Source organism: Branchiostoma floridae, unplaced genomic scaffold (assembly GCF_000003815.2).
Source record: "Branchiostoma floridae strain S238N-H82 unplaced genomic scaffold, Bfl_VNyyK Sc7u5tJ_218, whole genome shotgun sequence".
In the NCBI taxonomy this organism is placed as follows: Eukaryota; Metazoa; Chordata; class Leptocardii; order Amphioxiformes; family Branchiostomatidae; genus Branchiostoma; species Branchiostoma floridae.
In genome coordinates, this window is record NW_023365791.1 from 256,708 (window position 1) to 282,058 (window position 25,351).

Below are 25,351 nucleotides of genomic sequence, written 5' to 3' on the forward strand. Positions count from 1 at the left end.
TCAGGGGAGCGATACCCACCTGCCTGGCCTGAATCTACGTGTTATGGCGTCATAACCAACGTGTAACGGGGCCTTCTGATTGGTCCGCGGCGCCTGGCTATATGATAATAAAGTGATAGCAGATCAGCACCAAGGACAGGGGTAAAGGAATGGACGAGTGCTACTCACTCAAGCAAAACTTTATCTACATAGCTAGAAAATTAAAATTCAACACTTGCTACTTGAAAATATTGAAAGAGAGACAGATAGAATCAACTTGATGGGTGATGGCAAATCAGTACTAAGGGCATCTCAAACAAAAACGCATTGTACCTTGATTGGAGGATCCTTGGACTTGGCTTTAGCTTTTGACTTTGCTGGTTGTTTCTTCTTTGGCTTAGGCAGGGGTTCCTCTTCTGTCTGCATCATGAAGTCTTCATATGACACTGACTCATCATCTGGTTCATCTGTTTGTGACACCCACTGTTGAAAGGACACAATAGAGCAATGTCATTTGTCTACTTTGCTAGAATGTTCAAACCAATTACTGTAAATGCAGAAACTTTTGCAGTGGTTTAATGTTCCCAGTTTTTGTTTCGGCCGCTTCACCGCGATTTTAAAACCACCGTGAACATTTTTGCATGGCAGCAACAGACTACAGTGCATAGTGCTACAGTTGAACTTAAAACCACCACGAAAAGTCCTTTTCCTTCTACTGCGAAATTAAACCCCCTCAAACTTAAATGCATTTACAGTATTCTGTATCTGTAATGTATCTTGATCTGTATACTACTAGCCAGTACATGTATATCGGCCTTTCAGTGTAAGAAAACATTTGCAGGCAAGCAATGCAGCAACATAAATACAATGAATGACCTATCACACATCTTTGCACACCTAGCAAATTTGAAAAAAATTTGTTTGTTCATTTGAAGTTTATTAATTCATGAGAAGGTCAAATTGGCCTGTGGGCCACTTTTCATTGAGGTCATGAGGGAGGTAAGGGTCAGATAGAAGTGTTGAAAAAAAATTGCCCTATTTCAAACTTAAAGACACACTTGAAAATATTTGTGCAAACTGCTACAAATTTTCTTTGAAGAGTGTGATATAAAGAGCTCAAAAATCTGATTCAAATAAATGCAGATTACAACGTATGCCAGACCTACATTCAAATTTGATAACACAGTACATGTACAAGAGTGTGACACAGTTCAGATTAGTCCAATCACCTTTTGTAGAACTTGTTGGATTCGTTCCTTCTGCTCTTCTGTCATGTCTTTCTCCTTAGACTTGACAGGTGTACCAGGTGGGGAGGGGCCGGGAGACTTGCCGTACCGCGGGAAGTTAAACTCCTTTGTCGCTGTCTCCGGTCTGCTGTCGTTAGACCGGTGGAAACCAGTTTGGCTCAAGGCTGTATATGCATATGACAAATAACAAAAAAATAATTACCTCCATGAAATGTCATGGAGGTTATATGTTACCCTGCGTTTGTGTGTGTGTCTGTCTGTCTGTCTGTCAACAAGATAACTCAAGAACGGCTTGATGGATTAGTTTCATATTTGGTGTGTTGGTGTGGTGTGACGAAAGCTAGAAGTGATTAGATTTTGGGCCCCCTAGCAACTTTCCTTGCTACTGCAGCGCCACTTCCGGTTTTGCTATCTCGTGTTCTGAACAAGATATGGTCCCAATTTTTGGGTGTTAGATAGCTCTTGTGCTCAGGAATAAGTGACATAAGTTTGGGCCCCCTAGCGTCTGGTTTTGGGATAGCAGGGGCATTTTTGTCAGAAACTTCTGAAGTGGATAACTCAAGAAGGAAACAATGGATTTTCATGATTTTTGGTATGTAGGTACCTTAGACAATGTTATACAAGATAAAATGCAAATTATGCAAAATTATATTACATTTGCATAATTAATGAGCTTATTCTATCATAGCAGTTTTTTAATGTATCTCTTGTACCGGACTTGATATGGTTTTGATATTTGGGTGGTAGATAGCTTTCAACGTCATGGCAAAGTGGGGCAAGTTTCAGCCCCCTAACATTTAATTCTGGAACTGCAGGGGTGTTTTTGTCAAGACACTCCAAAGAGGATAACTATAGAAAGGAATGATGGATTGCCATCATTTTTGGCATGCAGGTAGCTTAGGCAAAGATGTTTATAATGATATACATTTTATGCAAATGAAGACTTAATTTCCATAATTAATGAGGAAATTGTACAATTCCATTGTTTTCAATAGCTGAACTTAAGTAAATGTAACACATGTAATTTATTATAGGTGAGAGATAAGCAGATACCAAATATGCAAATGAGGAACTGATTTGCATAATATATACAGAAATAGCAAATCCACATAATGACTAATATTGGGAATTTCATAATTGTGACATGTGTACGTTAGTCAACATCGCCATACATAAATTATGTAAATGGTAGTCATTTGCATGAAATTTACAAAAGCTCTAAATTTTCATGGAGGTAGGAGGTCGCCGAACTCTAGTTCTACATGAATCTGATATCAGATAAACCTTACTTCCACTTTTAATTTTAGTGTCTATTGAACTTTTTCCCCAAACCTCCAAACTGTCAAATTGATGACTAACAATGTCACAAGGAAACATCTTTACGCTTTCCTGTAAAATACAATACATCTTGTTCATTATAATTACTTGCAGCCATTTGGTACACAAAGTGTGAGTAATGAGGCTGATATGCCTCCTCGAGCACGGGACCCCTGTTTTACATCCCTTTAAAAGACAATTTTGTGGAATTCTTGGTCGGGCAACAGCATCTGGTCATCCTTGGTTGGTCCCCCATCCAAGAACTGACCAAACTGCACGTTGCTTAACTTCCAAGATCAAGGGATTGGGTGTATCCAATGCATACTAGTCAAATATTTCTTTCAATATCAAAATTATAGCCACAATTTTTTTGAAAGAGCAATTCATAGGTGCTTTTCTAAATAATTAGACATTAAGAGCTTAGAATTATTGAATTTTGAAATAGATAAGTGCTGTACCCCTCTCCTTGTCCTTGAGGTCCTGTGTGCTAACATCAGCGGACAGCACCAGGTCTATCTCTGACCAGGCTCGAGGTGTGGAACAGGGGGACAGGTACGTCTCTGTGGGGGCCAGGGACAGGTCACTGGAGACACTCTCCAACTGTGGCATGGGGGAGGGGGGGTTGTAGAATGAATTTTACAGCTATGAGTATCAGAAGAGAGCAAACCTTTACCACAACATAGTGTGTAGAAAATTATATTAAATTTTCCATTTGCTAGACTGTGAGTTCAATCCCCGGCCAAGTCATACATAAAAAAAAATGCATCTTACTGCTTTATCTGCTTGGCACACAGCATTTGAAAAAGAGTATGGTAGTTGAACACAAACTACTAAGAGTAAACAAAGCCCCTCCTACCAGCATGGCTACCCAAAGTTGTGTGGTCCAGGGCTATTGAGCTGAGATGAGTGCCATCATACATGTACGCACTGTGTTACTTTTTAAAACCTTCAATATCAATCATGATTATAACAACAACATTATTGATTTTTCCCCTGTGGAGAAATGTTTGTTATTGTAACATATATCAAAACTATAGAAAATTGATAAACAAAACATATCTAACCATTGCTACTGTATTCTTGTACTGTTCATGTCTGACCATTGCTACCTTTTCTTCATATTCTATATTCTATCAATCATATCTGAATGTCCATGGTGTAACAGGCACACTATAGACTGTACACTTACCTCTGTCATGCTATATTTCCCTGTAAGTGGCCTGTTCATTTTCCCCTGCAGATTCTCAAACGGTACCTGTAACATTATGCAACAAAACATGTACATCATAGATTACACAAAACAAGAATTATTAGACAACGGTAATAAAAACAATAAACTATAAATGCTATGATGAAATGTTGCAGTTAACTTAAATTGTTCTATTTAGCTTTATAGACGTACCAAGTAGGTGTTGAGGTTGGTTGGCTCCGCTAACTCATCATCCCCATCATATAACATGCTGGGGTCCTCATAGATTAAGGACTCTGGAAAAAAGGAGAGACAAAATAAACATATGTGTGCAAAGCGTCAGGGTTTCCATTTCTCAATGTCTTTGAAACAAAGGTATTGTACAGACCTGTGAGTGGCAAATAAGGACCACTTCTTCCTCTTGCTGAGAGGCACTTCTTGAGGTACTTGCTATAGGTGTGTCATTCATCTTTAACATACATTATAGGATCTTGCAAAACCCGCACCTGATTTAAGGAGTATGCATAATCTTGATCAACGCCAATTCACATCCTCATGATCTCTACATGTAGTAGTTTAATGATCATCATCATATCATTCCATGCCAGTACTGCAGCCAGGCCACGCCCTTCTTATGATACATTTGTTGCACTACAAAACTCAGTATATATTCAAGAGCCACTTATGATGAACAAGACTCTTGAACAACCAAGCAAGCACTTTTCAGATTGGAATAACAATCACATGAACAGTTACCTGTTTCCAAGTCCTCTTCCCTAACCTCTGGCACAGTTAAAGACGGGCACACTGGAAAATGGAAGAAACTTAAAAATGAGATATCAAAAATGTCTTACAAAGGATGATAAGATGCAGAATGTTACATTTTGTCAACGTTATTTTAGAATATCTATTACACCTGTCGACAGTTACCATTATCATATTGATTGTAATTCACATTTAGATACATTGTATGTTCCTGATGTTTTGGCTATTTCTAATTGCAAAACAAGATTCTGTTGTAGTATTAGCATCAGCTCACCTTTATCCGTTAGTTAACCTATATTTTTATTATCCGTTGTGTTTAAAAACAAGGTATTTTAAGGATATCAAGTTGACAGACAGTTGCCAAAAATTGCAAACCACCATCAGTTGACTAAAATTAACCCTGTTTAAAAAAAGGGGGTTTAATTTACCCTACACCACAGATAAACTGAACTGGTATTACCTTTTCTTTGAGGTATGGTGAAGATGTGATGTTTATAAGCCACCAGTAAGTCTGCCCTGTTGTTAAGGAAACAGGCACAGCTGAGGGAGTCGTCCAACATGATCTCTGTCACCAGCACCTTCTGGGTGTCCCAGATCTTCACTGCTCCATCACCACTGAAAGGTAAATGTTTAATTACCTCCATGAAATGTCATGGAGGTTATATTTTTTACCCCGCGTTTGTCTGTCTGTCTGTGTGTGTGTAAACGAAATAACTCATGAACGGTTGGGCGGATTGGTTTCATAGTTAGTGTGTTGGTAGTGTCTGACGAAAGCTGAAAATGATTAGATTTTGGACCCTCTAGCAACTCCCCTTGGTACTGCAGCGCAACTTCCGGTTTTGCTATCTTGGAGTTCTGAACATGCTATGGTCACGATTTTTTAGTATTAGACAGCTCTTGTGCTCAGGAAGAAATGACATAAGTTTGGGCCCCCTAGCGTCTAGTTTTGGGATAGCAGGGGCATTATTGTCAAAAACTTCTGACGAGGATAACTCAAGAAGGGAACAACGGATTTTCATGATTTTTGGTATGTAGGTACCTTAGACAATGTTGTACAAGATAAAATACTAATTATGCAAAATAGGAGTACATTTGCATAATTAATGAGAACATTTTATCATAGCAGTTTTTTCAATGTATCTCTTGTCACGGACGTGATATGGTCGTGACATTTAAGTGGTAGATAGCTTTTAGCGTCATGACAAAGTGGGGCAAGTTTCAGTCCCCTAACATTTAATTGTGGAACTGCAGGGGCGTTTTTGTCAAGACACTCCAAAGAGGATAACTGCAGAAAGGAACGACGGATTGCCTGCATTTTAGGCATGCAGGTAGCTTAGGCAAAGATGTTCATAATGATATACATGTTATGCAAATGAGGACTTAATTTGCATAATTAATGAGGAAATTTATAGTTCCATTGTTTTCAATAACTTGACCTCAATACATGTAACACATGTTAATTATGATAGGTAGAATATAAGCAGATACCAAATATGGTAATGAGGAACTTATTTGCATAATTTATGTAAAAATTCAAAACCGCTTTATGATTGATGATGGGAATTTTATAATTGTGACATGTGTACGTTAGTCGATGATGAACAACACCATGCATAAATTATGTTAATGTGTTGGTCAATTGCATGAAATTTACGAAAGCTCTAAATTTTCATGGAGGTATGAGGTCGCCGAACTCTAGTTGTGAATATTTGCATAACAGGTGCAAGATATTGCACAATTCATTTAGTGTTATGTGCAGTTCCATAACAGTTGGTTAAATTCATCAAAGTTCAACTTCAATGTACAAAATCACTCCCTCCAAAGAGTTTGATTTGCAATTTACAGACAGAAATTGGGTCTAATAATGTCTTTTTCTAGTCTTTGGGGGTTTTGTGTAATACTATTCAGACTGACTTTGATAAATGGGTTATGCACTGTACAATTAACAGTTGGAAATAGCCTGAGGGTAATCCTTATATAATGATATATTTCCAAATGGCAATGTTGAACTTGATGTCATGAATTTTCAACACAACACAGAAAGTACAGATTTTTAATGCCAGACAGTAAAATTTGTGTATTGATTAAAGCAAGTCATCAGGTACAGTTTCTTGTACTTTATCAATGCTAAAGAAAATGGATTAAAGGATTAAAAACAACAGAATCCTAACCTGCATGTGCAGAAGATGCCCATGTTATGACAGGCATCCACAGACAGGACGGCACTGCTGTGTTCTGCCTTCAGTCTGCGGCTTTCTGAACCTTCTGACGAGGTCTGGCTCTCATTGTCTCCTGGGAAATAACATCAAGTCTACTCAGTGAGGAATTTTCAATAAGTAGCTAGCAATAGTAGTCCACTGTGTCCTGCTGCAGCAGTGGTCTGGACACTCTGCAGCTGCAATCAGTCTCTTTACATCCCATACTGTCATTTACCATCTTCATGAAGCACCAATAAAATCTTTTAAGGAAATGTCAATTTTTCTCCAGACCTATTTTCTGTATATGGATTTTAAAGACTTTCACAGCAGAAGAAGTCAAAGTTGTCACCATTTCTTTAAGATAATTTGACATAAGCTCAGACTTACCTTCCTCCAGTATTGTAGACTCTTCGTTATGTTCTGTTAGAGTGATAAGGTCCAATTGTCCACTGCTGCACCCACATAGAAGTGAGGAGCCCTATAGAAATATTTGAGAAAATGCATCATTTACAATCTATAGATCACTGCAACAAAATTAATGTAATTTAGAAATTACCGCCAGGTAAAACATCTATAGTCAATATTGAAAGGTAACTAATATGTTTGGTAGCAACACTTTGTAGTTAACAGATGTTGGGCTCAATAACAACATTACTATTTTGGCATGTATAAATACCACATAAAGGCTAGAATCATCAAAAGGGGTAGCGAAATTGTTACCCAGAACATGCACATCTCGATTTTGGTATTCAAAATTGTTCCAGCTGTCAAAATTTGTCTAGTTCTATTTGGTCAACGTAGCATCACAGTAATGACCATTGCATACAATCTGTCTTTGGACACAATAATATGAAACTTTATAATCTATATATATGAACACAACCTTATATTCTGGCACACGTAAGGACAAGAAAGTTTGACTCACGATCCGTGCATATGATATGACATCAGTGCCTATCTTGGCCATGTGTATCAGCGAGAGTTCAGGTAGACAGAAGAACTGTAGAATGTCTGTGTCCTGTTGTCTGGTTCTGGTCACAAGGCAGTTGTGCTCTGTGTCATGGTACACCTCTATGATCTACAAGAAACAACGTTTACTGTAGATCAAACTTTACCAAAAAAAGCAACAAAAAAACAGCACTGGCTTATATTACTCTTGAAAACTGTATATCAGTATGTCATGTACATGTACTTCAAGCAAAGGATAGGCTCTGGATGGTTTCAGACATTTTTAAAGCTTTTTATCGAATCTTTTTTTTTGTCAGGTTTCATTTTGTCTGCCATCAAGACCTGATTTGGGCTAGCTGAGTTCTTTTTGAGCAATGCACTAACTAAGAATTTGGCTTTGGTCACTTAGTTTTGACTGAACCACATTGTATATGTTGTCTTGTATACAAAACACTTTTTTTGATAAATGAAATCCCCAAAATAAGTATAATGCACATCTATTCTGTATGACACTACAAAGAATTTGCATTTCAAGTGAATGAAATATTTTGACTACGAAAGTACCTTTTACAAGATTATGAAAACTTATCAATTAGTACACTAGATGATATCATCACCCGAATGGTTAAACAATGACTGTTACACCGGGAAACCTACCTCATCCTTGTTAGCCTGTAGCTCCAGATGTTTGACCCCCGGCTGTAGTACATCCATGAACAGCACACGTCCGTCCTGCATCCCCATAAGGAGGAAGGCCTCGGCCCGCGGGCAGCAGCGCCCGTTCTCCGTCCAGTACTCCACGCCGGCCTGCAGGGTGCCCAGACTGGTACACGGCACCACGTCCTGGTGGCCCCAACCGTTGTACGTGGCCTTCTCTGTCTGCTGGAGTTTCCGCAGGGCAGCGCGGTTGGATGGTCTGGAGCAAAATGTGTGTCAAAAAACACTCACAATGAATAATCATAATCCTTCTTAGAAATGCATTGATGAAGATTAGACATCCAGGTAATAAGATATACCAATTAGCAGTTACTCAAGCAACTGGATATGATTTTGAAAACTAAAACAACAGGAGTTAACTGATTCAGCTTGACTTTGTCTGACAATGTCTATTCTATCTCCTATTGGACATCTAAAATTGTCTTCATTCATAATTAGGGTATAAAAGACCAGTTTCTTCAAGATCACTTCAGTGTCACTGACAAACGATAGTGGATACTATCTGAAATGTCTGACCGTTTCCAAAATCATATCCAGTTGCTTAAGTAACTGCTTTTTGGCTTATGAGAAATGTTTAATTCTGAAGAGATGCATGTTTTTGTGCCAAATGACAAATTTTCATCTCATACACCTATGACAATAAACATAACTTGCAGCATGTAGGTTTTATGATAAGCAAGTCAGCATATTACATGTAGTGTACTAATATCCATGCCTATAGTTTTTGTTCCTTAAATTTCTCCCATTCTTATGTGTGTTGTATGCCGTTGTATGCCACAAAATGCACAATGATGTTCAGAGCATTTCCTCTTATTATATAATAAGCTTCTGAAAGTAAGGAGTAATATATACCTGAGTTGTCTTTTCTCTATGTCTGCAGCTGCTTCTTTAGCCTTGGTGACGTACTCCTCCTGTATCTCAGCTATGTCCCACACAAGGTGGCGACAGGCTGGGTCACTCCTGTGGACAGTAGGTGGAAAAATGGTTGTTCAGTGCCAAGGACAAAGAAAGTCCCTTATATAATAGTGTTGATAGAGGAATTCAGTACCAAGGCTAGAGAAACATTAATTTTTACCATTAAGGCCACACTGGCTTGATTTTATGGATGACATCTGTGCACACATTACTTCTGGCCTGCTTTCCAAAAAAAGATCCTGGAATAAAACGGCCAATTTGTGCCGGCTTGTGTTTTAATTTTTTTCCCTCCTGCATTAGTTTTGGGGTCTCTAGAGGATGTCATTCATAGAAATAAGTGTGGCTCAACAGTACAGGGGAATACACATTATTGTCTTTGGTGGAGGACAACACTTGAGCACAGAGGCCAGGGATGCTACATTATAGTATTTGGAACAAGAAGATACTTCAGCACCAAGGTCAGGGAAGGTACAGTATAATTTTTGATGGAAGAAAGCACTTCAAAACTAAGGTCAGGGAAGGTACACTATGATATATATTTAGTGTAAGAAAGTACTTCAGCACTAAGGTCAGGGAAGGTACACTAAAATATATATTTGGTGTAAGAAAGCACTTATTAATAATAAGCAGTAAAGTCAGGTAAGGTACATTACAGTGTTAGCTTGAAGAATGAAACAGGATACAAAACATTTTCCCTAGGCCTAATCATCATTTACTTTCCCATTCAATATAACTTCTATAGATCCCAACAGCCTTACTTGGTGGTGTATGCCCATATCTCCCATGGGTTGATGAGCAGGAAGGCCATGTTGTGGGTTCTGCTGTACGCCACACACTCCACCTGTTGGAATGGGGAGATGGACGGGGGAGGCAGCACCGTGGACAGGTTCTTACGCTCCTTCCGAGAGAACAGGCGTACACTAAAAAATATCAAACACATCAAAAAGTCACTCAGTGTCACTGACAAAAAGTAGTGGATTCTACCTGAAACTTCTGACCGTTTCAAAAATCATGTCCAGTTGCTGGAGTAATTGCTATTTGGTTATCTTACTACCTGGATGTCTAACCTTTATCAACAAAATTTAATCAAAAGTGTCAAAAATAAATTCAGGAAATCAGCAAAGCAATAGGTGGACCTTACTTGCTTATTTTCTGTATCTAAAGCAACTTAGGCAATAAATTTGAATCATTACTGTTGTCTTGACAATGAAAATGCATGGAAGTGACAAAGTGTGTGCCATTTGTCTTTAGAACCCTCATCCTTTTTTTGTAGCAGCTAAAATCCACCATTAGTATTATTATGTCTGGAACATACAGCAGTATAAATACACAAAAAAATGAAACTTGTTAATGATTTTTAATCTTGCACTGTGACAATATGTTTACATATGATTTTGTGTACTACAGATGAACTATTTCCTGGATGAAGTCCAAATCAAATACTATGGCAACAGTCCTATGACTGTCACAGTAATTTCCAAGCAGATTTTGGGGTAGAAATCGTAACATTTTCTGATCCAGCTTTTTTTTTTTCTGACAGTACTTTTCCTTAACATCTGCAGACACTTACTCAGGAAGCCTTAGGGTTGATCACTATCAAAAAACAAACAAAAAAGGAGATCAGGAAGCATTCCTACTTTCTACCCAAATATCTACTTTGCAAGTGCAATACAGAGGTTAAACTTGTAATCAGTTCTACCTGGAGTCATCTCCCACGAGCATGACCCTCTTGCTCTTCCCTGTTGCGGGGACGACGGTGAGTGAACGTGCCCGGCAGCGAGCGTGGGCCCAGAAGTCGACCACGTGGTTGAGGTACCAGGTGCTGATGCGTCGCGGGGAGGCGCAGTACAGCAGGTTGTCATTGGTCAGTCCCATCCACTGGATACCTTCTTTGTGCAGGCTCAGGCTAAGGAAGGTGAGGATTGGATTGTTACACACTGCGTGAAATACATGTTAATAACAGACCTTAGTAGGGTAAATGATTAATTTCTATTGTCTTTCGATTATATTTCTTGGCAACCACTGCAGTAATGACAGAGATATGAAATTTTATCATTAACTAGCAACATACATTTGTAGTATTTTGTGACGACTTCATAGTCATTTGCTGTCTCAGATGTATGCTTTAAGTTTCCTTGCAGGCCTGTAGTATAGACACTACAGGGGGTATGTACACTACAGGGGGTATGGACATTACTGGGGGTACAGACACTACTGGGGTGCGGACACTTTTTGGGGTATGGACACAATTTGGGGAACAGAAATTATTGGGGTTACGAAAATGACAAGGATTCAAACACGGACACTGCCGGGACATGGACATTAGCTTGATAACAATGTTTTTTGATGTGGCAGCATTATGGCACATCTTGTGGTATTATGAGAGTTGATGTTAAGCTAAACCCATCAAATCCTACATTTTTGTTATTCCCAAGGAGAAGAAGCAGAATTTCTATGCTAGGATATATTTATCTAGTATCTAAATGATACTTTCACATGTATACAAATGTATGTTTGTATTTGTTGTGGCCTTTACTTTGCTGAGTCGGGCAGAAATGTACAATAATAGTTTTTGTTTCTTCAGAAAATAATTCTGCTTCTCTTTAAGCATTCTTGAATGTAGCTACTCACAAATCAAGATAACATCAAATTTAAGACTACTAGCTAGGCACTCTTACCTGTAGACAATGTCCATGGTGTCCAGTGACCACATCTTGACCGTGCCGTCCAGTGAGGAGGTCAGGACGAGTGCGGATGTTGCGGGGTGGAGCACCAGCTGGGTCACACTGCGGGAGTGACCACGGAACACGTGAACAAGTCCGCCCTTGATGCTCCATACCTTAACTGGAAATGCAGAAATTTGTCTTTCACTGCTTTTGGTTACTTGGTAAGAAATACAACTCAAAAAGAGATCAAAATATGGTTACACCTAGGTTACACCTAAACAAATTTTAGGTACAGGTACAGGTACAGGTACACGAGTTTAGGTACAGGTCCGGACCCGAACCTGTCCTTGAACTACTTGTTCAAGTAAAAGTCGATCTTCAATAAGGAAAGAAGCATGTTGGAACCAAATTTCCACTGTGTCGATAATACTGCCTTATAAGAAAAATGTATTTAAAGTGACTTTAAGAGATGTACCATGAGCATCAGTAATCCTGAGGTACAGTATATATATGCTCTTTGATCATGTTAAAGATAATTTTGAGAAAGCCTCTATACTTGTAATATTTCTTTGATGTGGCGGTATTATTGCACCAAATAGAATGATGAGAGTTGATGTTAAGGTTTAGATAGTATTTCAGCACCAAGGGCAGGTTAGCATGTTTTTCATCTAGCATCTTACTTTTGAATAAAAGCTTGCTGTACAACTGAAGTATACAAGTATGTAAAGCCTAGTGGAAGGAACTATTCATTGGTCAAAGTTTCAGCACAGGTCTTTGAATGCACTTCAGCACCAAGGACAGCATGGTATGTCCTCTCCTTAGCAGATTCCTTTTAAACCAACCTTTTCAACTCAGTACAAGAGCACAAGCATACATATAACTATATAAAGTCTACCAGCTAGGGAGCTTTGCCTGACCATAATACATGCTAAGCAATGTGTAATTTTTGAAATGGGAATCAATGCTAAAATAAATCAGAGGACATTTAATTTGTGCTACCTTCAAAGTCATGACTACTGGTGACCAGCAGCTTGGCATGCTGGGAGAACTGGCAACCTGTGATGAAGGTCTTGTGGGCTCTGCAAAAACAGGAAAGAAATCATTGTCTTTTATACTCAAAGACAAAGCTCAATAATAGAAATATAAGTTACAATGTATCTGTTAACATTACTCTTCAAGACTTTGTTTTCCAATGTCACCTGTGACTGAGGCTCTTTCCAGGAACAGCTTCCCTGCACAGCAACACAAATACAGCATGCCAACGTTAGACAGCTATGGTTTCAAAGGATATTGTTTAGCAGCTGTTCTTTTGTGCTGTTAGGACAGGTCTGTCTCAGTTCAGCAGTACTCAGATGATAGTACAGTTGTACTATAGAACAGCAGTTGTAACACTACAGGTTTGTCTCAGTACAGCAGAACAGATTTAAGCACAGCAGAACTTACCTGAGGATCTTGTACAGCAGCTGTCCCTCAGTGCTGTAACAGTACAGATCTGTCTCAGTACAGCAGTATAGATGCTGCATGTTCAGGTCCAGCTGCACATAACGGGCCCAGCTGCCTCCCACATTTGGCCACTCATGTCTGCAAGAACATAAAATAAAACAGTAACACACATTTATAGATTTAATGGATGCAGCCATTCATTTTTAAGTTCATTTTTCCAGCTTTTCAAAGCTGTTTTGTAATGGACTGATCCTGATCAAGGCCATATCAAACAAATAGAACCAGGTATATACATGATATATATATATATAGAAGCCCCTATTCTATTTCAACACACCTCCATCAGCAACAGCCCCAACTTGGGACAGAAATGGCCAAAGAAAAATGCTATGCTATTCTTTGTTGAAGACTACACTCACCAAGTATAGTTAATTGTTTTGGGAGGCCTAGGGAGAGAGCCACTGCATAGCATTACATTGATGGTGGGCAGGATGCACGTGTAGAGCAGGGTATGTATAAGACATGGGACTCTGCACTAGCAGACATTTTAGAAGGGTCTTATTAGTTGGCATGTAATACAAGCTCCCTCTCCACGAGTGCCCAAGCTGCTTTCTTCTTAATTTCGTTTTTGTCATAAGCATGCATGCACCTGTTTTGCATGCAACAAACACAGTAGAAACCCTGTCAAAAAATACATACCCTGCTTTACATGTTCATTGATTGCAATTATTTGTCAGAAACCGGGCACTAAGTTCTGCCCACCAACAAGGCGATGGTGCGGTGCCTCCCACTTCTGCTTTGACTGAAATTATACCACGCTTACCGCAACTATATTTACTGAACAGCGTTTGATATGAACTCTGCTTACTTCAGCACCAGCCTGTAGTTGGACATGGGTCGTATGTCTGCCATCATCTCCAACCTCTTGGTGAACTGCCACACCTTGGTGCCCCCCACCCCCCCGGTGATCAGCTCGTCCCTCCCGGGGTTCCACAGCATGAACAGCACAGACTTCAGGTCATGGTTCTCTACTTTGCATGTCTCATCAAAGTTCTTGTTGTACACCTGTTGTATATATATGAAGAACACATCAGTTTCATTTCATGAAATGTCATTTTCTTAACCTACACAGTGCCAAGCCAACCCTAAAGGGGCATCTGCATAGGGGTCCTTACAATATTTCTCTTAGCAAAAAAGATTTTTGCGGGCAAAAGGAGGTTTGGCAATATTTTGAAGTCTTGACCTTCTGAAACGCCATTTGCTGTATTTTTAGGGGCAAAATTTATGGTAGACTACACTCGGCTTTACGGGACAATTTTAGGCTCAATAATTCTTTACCTGAAATTTGTAGGCTCAATTACGCTTTACGTGAAATGCACAGGTTACGTTTTACGGTGAATTTCTCATCATCACTAAAAATTATGTGAAATAAAATAGCTTTAGGGAATCCTTACGAATTATGGAAAATCATAAAGACCTGCATGCACCTTATGGAAAAGAGAGATTGCAGGCCCTCCTAAAGACAACACAGCTGGAGAGCTGCCATCAAGCGTCCACATCTTTTTACAGAACAAGCATGTCTAAACCATTGCTTGACGGGGAACAACAGAAGATAAACTGCAGAGACTGAGTGAGTGAGTGACATTGCAGTCACCTTAATGCAACAGAGGTCTTGATAGACAGATTAATTCTTGATTTGAGTGAATCAAGAGGGTCCAGGGATAATTTAGATTGAGTAACTTGTAAGATCTCACCTTTAGGGAGAAGTCTTTTCCCAGGGTGAAGTAAACGTTGTACTTCTTGGAGAAGGCGATCTTCTTGATGACATTGAACATGTACTTTGGGTAATGAAGGCTACGGACAACTGTAAGGATAAAGGATAAAAACATGCAATTACAAACAAATGTTTTCAAGTAATGTGTGAATATTCTAAATACAATTTGAGAAAAAAAATGGTCTGAGAGTTATTTATTGTTGTATAGGAAGGATTATTTTAAAGCATTATTAATCATTTTTGATTATCTATTTTTATTGCAAATTGACGGACTAAAACTTGACAGTATTTTCATATTTTTGACTGCTACTACAAAATAAAAGATTTTCAACGTTGTAAACCACATATTTCCTGATTCTGCTGTTCTGGTTATGAACAACTTTGACAAAATCAAATTTAAAAGAAATGAATAATATTTCAGGCATGTGAATTTTATCAATTATATTTGTATGGAATAGAATGTTACAAACCAGGATGTCCCACGATGACATCACTGTACCAGCACGTGATGCCCCGTGTGTCCAGGATACTGAACATCCGCAGCCGCCCATTGAAGGCCACTGGAAAAAAGGGAAGTATATATTAATATTATATAGTACTAGATATTCAGGTCATGAGTCAGTTTTTTTCATCCACAAGGCAAATTTTGTATGACTTTTGATCCTAATGTTTCATTCCAAAGATACACATCAAAGAAAAAATTGTAGGTCAAAAAAGGCTAACGTTACTGTAATAATTTGTCATGAGGCTGGTTTTATACCCCCAATCTCGGCTTATCACACAGAATGACTTACAATGTACATTTACAGTATATCAAGTTTCTTCTTTGGTTACAGTTAACCAAAATAGTTTAGAAAACAGTCTCAGTGTTGTTCCACATGGTTGACAGAGGTACTTTTTTTCAAAGAGTAATTAGCACAATATGATATCTTTAAACTGCAAATGACCCAGGTTATGATGTTACTTGTGGGACATTCATTTGCAAAAGGAGTACTAAACTGTTACTGTTATGAATTTTGAATTCTTCGAAGATCGGTGAATGTACTTGAGGCATTCCCTTAAAAAAATGTGTAGATTATTGGTTAGCACTTATACGTACCATCAATTACATCAGTCAGCTTCTTGTTGTGTTCATACATCTGTCTGTGCTGAAATCCATACGGGATGGCCGTTTGTACCAGGGTCCTTCCAGTGGTACCCTCAGATACAGGTGTAACCACTAACTGTCTTCCTGTGTTTTCTTCCTCTTGAACCAAACCTTTGTCTGATGACACCTGTTCTCTCTCAACTGCTGAGATATCTTCTTCATTTTTCTTCTCGTCGTGAAATTCTTTCTCCAGTTCTGACAAGGCAGAAGTCAGGCTGTCGAGGTCACTGTCGATGACGTTGCACTCCGTGTTCTCCCTGCTGCTACTGTGTACGCTGAGGCCCTCGAACCTGACCTTGGAACGGGACGCGAAAGGTGGTTGTACATCTGCCGCCATCAACAGTGTTGAAGTGCAAACCTTTACAGCATCGTGATATTCTCTTTTTTCTGAGCTTCCTGGTTGTGGAGGTGACTGACAGATGAAATGTATGTCAGACTCTATGGCTCTTCCATCTTCACTGTCTTGTTTGATTCTACAGCGACTGGCAGTCAGTTGAGAAAGCACATCGTTACGTTTGCTTTATCCTAAACGGTTGGTGGTTTGTGATACCCACAGTACATTGACTGACCATACAATAATAGCTATATAATGTCAGACGTTGAAAAAAAACTCATGCAGGCTTGCCAGTTGCCAAGTCACACCGTGTCCCACTCCCACCTGCGAACAAAAAAGCAAACAAACACACCTGTCAATACCACACGTACAGAACAGCTTCACAAAGGGGCTGTCATCTCAGGATAATTCGTTCAAACACACAGTCTCAACGCTTGTGTACACTCATAAAACCCTATTGCCTCACCTCGGTATAAGCGCCGTTGTGGTGCCATGGATGTATGGATGATACACAAATAAACTCAGCACCGGGTGTTGAGTCAACAGTGCCTATTCTTTCGCCCGCACTATGGGCTACGTCACCTGTATAAATATCAGGTATGAAAGCTCACCTGAAATCGAGACCCCCAGACAGGTACATTGATCTCTTCTCACTTGCCGGATCAATCAAAGCAGACACGACCACTTTAACCATTTTCGCCAAGGGTTTCTCCAACCTTTAACAGTCAGTTAATAGTGGTGACGACTAGTCTGCTTGGCTCCCCCACTTGGATCAGTTGCAGAGTCTTTGGAGTTCAGGCCTAGGGAGGCATGATTAACCCTTGTCCAACCGCGGCAGACTCGACCCATTCACAACAAGTCACCATGACATGAACAGTTGCTGGTGCCGGCATTGTTTCCTCCCCCCACCTACTCATAAACAGTGACCCCTAAACGCACAGTCAACACATGGGAAGTCTAGCACCGGTTGCCGTCCGCTCATTAAGTGATTTTTCTCGTCCGCAGAAACGCCGGCTAACAGAAAAATAACCACTCACAGACTTGCACAAAAGAACCGCGTGAGCAAACCGCAGTCACTATGCAAACAGTCGTTGAGGATTTTCGACGAGTTTTTAAACAGCTCATTCTTCTTGTTATCTCCCGGTGGCACATTGTTTTCGGAGACGTTGTGTCAACACATCGGTATGTGCTCAGTAATCAATAACGATCAACGTTTACTCCAAGATTCCTCTTGATTCAGAAGCAAACATTCCTTCCATTTACAGATCACGTACTTAGCAACACGGTAGAGATTTTGGCACTTTTATGTCCAAACCTGGATGCATGTACAATGAAACGTTAGGAAAATGTTGGCAAGAAGTCATTGCCTTGGAAAATATGAAAAACAAAATGATAATAATTATCAATAACCGTAATGTCATTTTAATAGTAGTGTTTAATTTAGGACCCATTTAGCTGTTCTTTTCTTTTGTCCTAGCTAGACTGTTGAAATTTAGAGGTTTTGAAGTGAGGAATAACATTAAATGTTAAACCAAGGAGCTTTTATCAAGCTCCTTGGTTAAACTTAAGTGTCAAGTCAAGAGAGATTATTAAAAAGTTGGTGATGGTAAAATTTAAGATGCAATCCCTCTGTCTGGCTCTGACAAAATATATTCTGCTTTTCTTACTTAAAATTCTTATACAACGCAAAAACGAAAAGCTTAGTGTTAGTATAACAAATTACTTTAATCAATTACACTTTAATAATTTGAATATACACAGTCTGGTTATAATAATAATGCCCTAAGACTATTAACGAATCAGGTAACACGTTAAATGTCCGAGAGTTGCTAAAAGCTGGCAATGGACCTCACCCTTAATATCATGAATTATTCTTGCTAGACTTCTACTAAATATCTTCTGGAAAAGTGCCAAAATTACCCCCCCTCCCACAAATTAACGCCAGCCAAACACTTTTGTTGATATTTTTCTTAGGGAACTAATTTCTACTAAATTTCTACTTTCCTTTGCGTTCGGCTGGATACCTGTGGCGTTTGCTCTTGATGCAAGTAACAGAAAGTTAACTCTGAAATACGCTGGTGGAGTCAAACTTTGGAAAATCCCAGCACAAAGGGAAGAAACGTAAGACGCTACGGTCAACTAACCGTGAAACCTGAAACGAATCAATGTGTTTACGTGTACTCGCCCCATCTAGCGATTTAGAGCTGAACACCACGGGGTCGTCGACATTGACTACTAAGAATCCTGGCTATTTTGGGAGCCCCTAACAGTATTTACAGCTCAACCAATGATAGCATGGTAATTAGAAAATCAACCAATTAGAGAAAGGCTGTATGTCTGTCATTTATTTGCATCGTTATACTTTTATTTTGCATTTGTAAGCTAATCTAAATTGCTAACATTGTCACATCTTTTCCGTGCATAACAATACTTAGAATATTTATTATTTGATGTCATGATTCAAAACTTATTGCGTTTAGGGAGAAAACTGAATGGAAGTGATACTATCAATAATTTTTTCCTTTGTGTCATTCAGCTTGTTCCGTTCTGTCATTTCCGCTACATGAAAAAAGGGGTCCAACATGGTGGACAGATCAAAACACTGTGACCGACGTGTCGCTTTCTTACATAGTATTGAGAATCGCATTTGCTTTCCATAGCTTCATATACTTGGATACCACTTGTAGTAGATGGATGCAGCGGTTGTTGTGGACTTGAATGGTATATCTGAGTTCTTTTATTCAAATTCGGGCACAATTGGTACCAGGACTTTCGTCATTTCAAGGGCCAAATGCCGGGACTTTGAAGACGAATGTTAAAGTTTATAGGGACACTTTGGGTGCTACACAAATGAATAAGGTGGGTGGCTTCCTCGTTACATTTTGATACAGATGAAATCATTTACATAATGGGCCGTTAACGTTGATGATAACACATGATTTACAAATGTCTAAAAGTTTGAATGAAATGAAAAAAAAAGACATGTTTGATCTCGTTAGTTTTATTGTCCAATCCTCTGTATGGTATTATTGTGAAAACAATCGTTGTACATCTACGTCACAAGTGCATCAAAGGAGTGATATCAAAACTTCTTGACACTTTTTACAGGTTTCCTCACAAATCACATGTCAGCAAAAGGTACACGAAGTTTGCACGACAAACACCTGAAAAATACGTTACGAATCTAAACAGCAACGCCCTAAAATTACATCAATCACAACAAGCCAGTAGCTTTACGCTGCTACGATGGGAGCTACCTTGGCCAGCATAAACTTCTTGTAAGCAAGGACTCCCACGCCGACCCCCACCCCTACCGTAGCTACTGTCCCAACCGACCCTCCCACCACGGCTCCGGTGCCGCCGGCATCTTGCTCCTGTGCGCCTGCCTGGCCACCTTGTCCAGGCATGGTGAGCGGGATGAACGTGTTACTGGGAGGAGGCGGCGGCGGTGGTGGTGGGGTGCTGCCGAGACGAGGCCAGGTCCAGACGGGGACTGTACTTGCACCTTGACCTTGAGTTGTCTCTACAACAGGTGGTCGGGTTGTCCAAGATGGCGGATCCGAGGTTGGAATGCGGCGTGTCGTTGTGGGGACTTATCATGGAGATAAAAGTCAATTTAAGGTACATACTGCAATAAAAATTAAGTTAGATATTGTATTTTACCTGTATTTTTTTTCTGTGAAAGTATTTCTCCCAGAATTTATTTCTCTAGATCTGTGAAAGAGATAACGTATTATTTATTGCATACTATAGGGGCTCAGTCGGTTACGAAGAAATTCGATTTAAAGAGTCTCTCTAACGTTCTAGCTTAGTTGTCTAGTACGTACCTTTAACTACATGATTTTCAAATATCAATTCTGATGAAAGACTGATCGAATACTACTAAATAATGCTAAATCGTCAACGGACGCCAGTACAACAATTTTAGGCTGATATTAATAGTAGCAATACTGAGTAAGTTGTCAAATAAGATTCTTACCAGTCGGACAATCTTCCGTAATTCCTGGACCTAAAAGGATGATACAACAAAAGTTGAATGATGATATCAAAAACAGACTGCAGAGTTTTGAAATATAATTCGATCCACATATGGCCGTGAGTTGATTTTAACAAGATTTCACCTTATCTCGTTTCCATAATTATTGAAAATGAAACAAAATCTAATATCTGCGTAAGGTGGCGATTCATTTAAAGATTTAATAGAGTTGCATTTTTTTCTAATTTTAAAAGTATGCCAAAATATTTCACAAATGCTATAAGTTTCACCTGGTACTACTTTGAATGTTGTCCTTCGTACATCTCACCGAAGTTGCGCTAGATTGGCGACCTTGCTACAGCTTAGCGATTTGATAAGCGCTCAGCGAATTTCATCGATATCGATAATAACGAATCCTTTTATTTACGCTCTGTGTGTTTTGTTCTCTTTTTAGTCATACCTGTATGTTTTGCATGGTACTTGCATGGAAGTCAAGAGTAACACGAATCCAATTCGTATTTTTATTCAAACTGAGAATTCTTAAAATAACATAAACAAAGTAACGTTAACACTCACCGATTTGACACAGGTACTTTCTTTCCTCAGTGCAGCTCCTGTCACTCCAAAAGTAGCCAGATTCACGGTCGTACATGATGCACTTCTGAGGACTGTCCGCCTGAGCTGTCTCCGACCACCTAGATACAAAAAACGGACGCACCGTAATAACTTTTTATTTAATTCATTCCACATCAGACTGTCACATTTGGGCGCATATCAAAATAGTATGAGTTCAACATTGGTATATTTTGGCTTCGGTTCAGTTTGTGGGTAGAAATTATTTTTTACGTTGACCCACATATTCAAAACCTAGTTATCGGATCTAAAAACAGGCAAACAGACAGACAGACTGGCAGACAAATATACTGAAAGACTGAAAGACATCCATGCAGGTAGGCATACAGACAGACGGACACACAGACAGGCAGGCACACACATATACAATGTGGCAATCAAACAGGCAGGAAGACAGACGGACAAACAGTCAGTCATACTCAGGTACTGTAGGCAGCTAGGTAGGTAGGTAGACAGACAGGCACACGCGGACAGGCAGGCACACTGACAGGCAGCTAGGCAGCCATATAGACAAACTGGCAATCATACAGGCAGGAATTCGACGACAGACGGACAAACAACAGGCAGGCAGGTAGGTAGGTAGGTAGGCAGGCAGATAGGTAGGTAGACATGCACACGGACAGGCTTGCACACAGACAGGCAGGCAGGCACACAGAAAGGCAGGCAGGCACACAGACAGAAAGACAGACGGGCAAACAACAGGCAGGCAGGAAGGTAGGCAGGTAGGTAGTTAAACCGACAGACAGGCAGACTGAAAGACAAACAGACGGACAGACAAAGCGCTAAACGCATTTTGAGATACATCTATAAGGCAGGAGAAGCATCACTAGTGTTCGCTACAGATACTTGGTAGAGGTTGGTAACTACAGTATATATATAAGGAGATTTACTTCACGAAGGCACAGTCGGCCAACATGGTGCCGTCAGCGAACGTGTGGTACTCCAGGTGACGGTTGTCTATTCCGATCCAGAAGTCGTCTTCTGGTGCCGCCCTGACAAAAACAAAATGCATCGTTGCCATAAGGACGCATTGACTGAAAATTGACTGAAAATTTTGATAATAATAGTCATAATAATATTAATTTACTTGTATGGGCTAATCATGGGTCTGTTATTTGAATAATTTGATATTGATTGGCTATTAGACAGCCTTGACTAACTAAAAAGAATGATGATTAGATTTTAGCCATGTCCATGGCAGCCATAAAACAACGGCTATCTAATAATTCCCTTCACTCCCGTTTGATGTTTTGAATATGACTACAAACTACTTTGTCACGATAACACTAGAATTACTACACGATAACACTTTCATCTAACATTGCAGCACACCTTATCATGAGTCCTATGAGAAAGAAGTCGGTTTCCATGTGTTTGGGCATGGCTAGCGTTCCCCCGTCCTCTGCGCATGCGCTCTCTGCCATTGTGTAATTCACCAAGGCCTGCTTCACTCCATAGCACGTGTCCCTCAACTTGTGGTACCCTGGCGGACAGTCCGGAACTGCAATACAAGAAAAGTTGACGAAAATTGTCTCTCTATGATAATTTTGACCACCATGATCTGGATAAAAAGTACTTCCTTGAACAGAATATTCATGGACAATACTTAGAACCAGGAAAAAATAGCAAAAGGTATACAGAAAAATAAGAAGGTAACATTTGACAGCAAAAGCAAATACATAATCTTTACCTGTACACGGTCTCTCTCTCTCTCCCTCCATCCCTCTCTCCCTCTCTCTCTTTCTCTCCCTCTCTCTCCCTCCCTCTCTCTCCCTCTCTCTCTCCCCCCTCTCTCCCTCTCTTTCTCTCCCTCTCTCTCTCCCTCCCTCTCTTTCTCTCCCTCTCTCTCTCCCTCCTCTCCTCTCCCTCCCTCCCTCTCTCCCCCTCTCTCTCCCTCCCTCTCTCTCCCTCCCTCTCTCTCTCCCTCCTCCACGGGATGGCTGTTCCTTTACTGGTTGTAGCCGTCTGGTGGCCCGGTCATTAATCTTATTTGTTCGGAACGGAAGAGAGTGAACACTCTGAGGAAGCAACTTAGCAAAACAGTATGTTGCCCTTCTGTTAAGGTAAACATGAAAATCAGTTAGCAAACATGTGTCTACCTATGAGCAGACTGTAGTCGATACATCCCGGACAGTCACAGTGGAGTTCGGAACTGCCACACTGTCCGTCAGCAGAACAACATGGCGTCCGTCCTGTAGCGTCACACTCTCCCGGAACCCCTCCTTCAACGGGGAAGTCTGGCCCGCAGCGCCCGTCTGGTCGGATTCGGGCAGGGTCTGGAAAAGAACAACGGGGACGGACAACCCTACGTTGTGACACTCCCATGTTAGTGTTAGGTTAAGGTTAGGTTAAGGGAAAGGTAAATCTTAAGGTTAGGGTTAGGTTTAGGTTTAGGGTTAGGGTTAGGGTTAGGGTTAGATTCAGGTTTAGGGTTAGTTTCAGGTTTAGGGTTAGAGTAAGGATTAGGGTTAGAGTTAGGATTAGGGGTAGGGGTAGGGGTAGGGGTAGATTCAGGTTTAGGGCTAGGGTAACGTTTTTTTTAGGGTTAGGATAAGGATTAGGGGTAGACCCGATTTACTCGAGGGAAATTTCCTGACAATGGTATACGGCAAAGTGTTGAACGCCATGTAATATACGGTAGCAACCCACATCAACAACGGCAACAACAAGTGATAAACAATGAATGGCATATGTCCTATATCTCACATGGATGGTGACGCTTACGCTTTCAAGATTTCGATAGTGTTGGTATAGATGACGTTGGGCAGGGTGTCCCTAGACCACATACGTATCAGTTCCCGCAAAAATACTTATGCCAAAACGAATTTCAGGTCACGTCGATGAAAGACATCTAGTAGGTCATAAGATACGGAAGATAACAGTTACTCAAGCAACTGTGTAGATACCATCCACTACCTTTCCTTAGTCATTGACTATTCAGCTACCTGATACGTTTGAACGTTTACAAAACTGTTAAAATCCCACTCACCTTGTGTAAAGACGGATCTTTCTGCTAAAGATTCAAAAACCAACGCAGGCAGTCAGAGCTAATTTTCATAACGAATCATGATATAAAACATAATACTTTGCTCTTTACATCTTTACACTATACATATGACCGAATTGTCCATAACAGTAGTATAGAAATACTTTAAACACTTTCCATCGGTATAGGTACTTGTATATCTGAACAAGACAAATTATTCTTCGAACTATATGAAAAAGTAAATGCCAACGCCTTATTGCAGACTATATCAACAGAACGATGTTGTGGAACTACATTGTAAAGGAATAGTATGGGCGAAAACGCTAATCTCCAAGCAGATGTTGGGAGACGCGATGCGTTTTTGACCTCCCAGGGCCCGTTTTGACGACATACTGTAAATACAGAAACTTTCGCGGTGGTTTAATGTTCGCGGATTTCGCGGCGGCCGCTTCACCGCGAATTTAAAACCACCGCGAACATTTTCCCATAACAGTAAGATATTACAGTGCATGGTGACACCGCGAAATTAAAACCACCGCGAAAAGTCCATTTCCGGTACCGCGAAATTAAATACATTTACAGTGCCTCAATCAGAGAAAAACATGGAAAAGTCCGAAAATACTCAAAACCTACCATTCTAATGTTTGTCGCATTTTCGTGTTAGCGATACATATCTTCAATGTTCGACTTTTCATATACATGTAGAGGGAAGTTTCAAATGCTCGATTATCATCAATATATCAACTATGAATTTTAAAAAAGCTCACCGAGACATTCGGGTTGATCCCCAGCTCCTGTAAAGAGAATACCGTTTAATTAATATGTCCTTTCCATAGATGAAGACTTGGAAACTGATCATGAATTGATAAACGCATGATCTACAAGGGTAAAGGTGGTATCTCACTACACTTGGAGCACCAGTACGGTACTGCGGGGTTCAAAGATTACTCAACGAATTTCAGATATAAAGAACGAATTTTCTTTAGTATTTTGTTGTCTTCTAAGTCATACATTTACTTACTACCCAATATCTAAAACATAAAAAATCGGCGAAAATAACAACAGTGTCATTGTGAACGAACCCCGCAGTGCCACACCAGTGCCCCAATGCAATGAG

At 40.0% G+C, this 25,351-nt stretch overlaps 2 protein-coding genes across 2 annotated transcripts in view; both read right to left on the reverse strand.

The window, feature by feature from the left end:
• Window positions 1-17,337, reverse strand: part of LOC118408589 — a 28,747-nt gene extending 11,410 nt beyond the window's left edge. Inside the window, exons 1-22 of the mRNA XM_035809401.1 lie at window positions 17,251-17,337; window positions 16,258-16,963; window positions 15,629-15,718; window positions 15,139-15,248; window positions 14,253-14,449; window positions 13,385-13,522; window positions 12,941-13,020; window positions 11,954-12,119; window positions 10,975-11,181; window positions 10,034-10,195; window positions 9,213-9,320; window positions 8,301-8,559; window positions 7,621-7,773; window positions 7,083-7,173; window positions 6,669-6,789; window positions 4,958-5,112; window positions 4,489-4,539; window positions 3,946-4,028; window positions 3,733-3,798; window positions 3,002-3,143; window positions 1,209-1,390; window positions 313-462 (exon numbers count right to left, since the gene is read on the reverse strand). Of these exons, the coding sequence (XP_035665294.1) occupies window positions 313-462; window positions 1,209-1,390; window positions 3,002-3,143; window positions 3,733-3,798; window positions 3,946-4,028; window positions 4,489-4,539; window positions 4,958-5,112; window positions 6,669-6,789; window positions 7,083-7,173; window positions 7,621-7,773; window positions 8,301-8,559; window positions 9,213-9,320; window positions 10,034-10,195; window positions 10,975-11,181; window positions 11,954-12,119; window positions 12,941-13,020; window positions 13,385-13,522; window positions 14,253-14,449; window positions 15,139-15,248; window positions 15,629-15,718; window positions 16,258-16,642 (3,096 nt within the window). The 5' untranslated portion in view covers window positions 16,643-16,963; window positions 17,251-17,337. The remainder of the gene's footprint in view (window positions 1-312; window positions 463-1,208; window positions 1,391-3,001; window positions 3,144-3,732; window positions 3,799-3,945; window positions 4,029-4,488; window positions 4,540-4,957; window positions 5,113-6,668; window positions 6,790-7,082; window positions 7,174-7,620; window positions 7,774-8,300; window positions 8,560-9,212; window positions 9,321-10,033; window positions 10,196-10,974; window positions 11,182-11,953; window positions 12,120-12,940; window positions 13,021-13,384; window positions 13,523-14,252; window positions 14,450-15,138; window positions 15,249-15,628; window positions 15,719-16,257; window positions 16,964-17,250) is intronic.
• Window positions 17,338-19,635: 2,298 nt separating this feature from the next.
• The window catches only part of LOC118408586, a 9,289-nt gene continuing 3,573 nt past the window's right edge, over window positions 19,636-25,351 (reverse strand). Inside the window, exons 4-11 of the mRNA XM_035809397.1 lie at window positions 25,002-25,028; window positions 24,238-24,261; window positions 23,348-23,524; window positions 22,581-22,749; window positions 22,139-22,240; window positions 21,192-21,310; window positions 20,619-20,648; window positions 19,636-20,231 (exon numbers count right to left, since the gene is read on the reverse strand). Of these exons, the coding sequence (XP_035665290.1) occupies window positions 19,873-20,231; window positions 20,619-20,648; window positions 21,192-21,310; window positions 22,139-22,240; window positions 22,581-22,749; window positions 23,348-23,524; window positions 24,238-24,261; window positions 25,002-25,028 (1,007 nt within the window). The 3' untranslated portion in view covers window positions 19,636-19,872. The remainder of the gene's footprint in view (window positions 20,232-20,618; window positions 20,649-21,191; window positions 21,311-22,138; window positions 22,241-22,580; window positions 22,750-23,347; window positions 23,525-24,237; window positions 24,262-25,001; window positions 25,029-25,351) is intronic.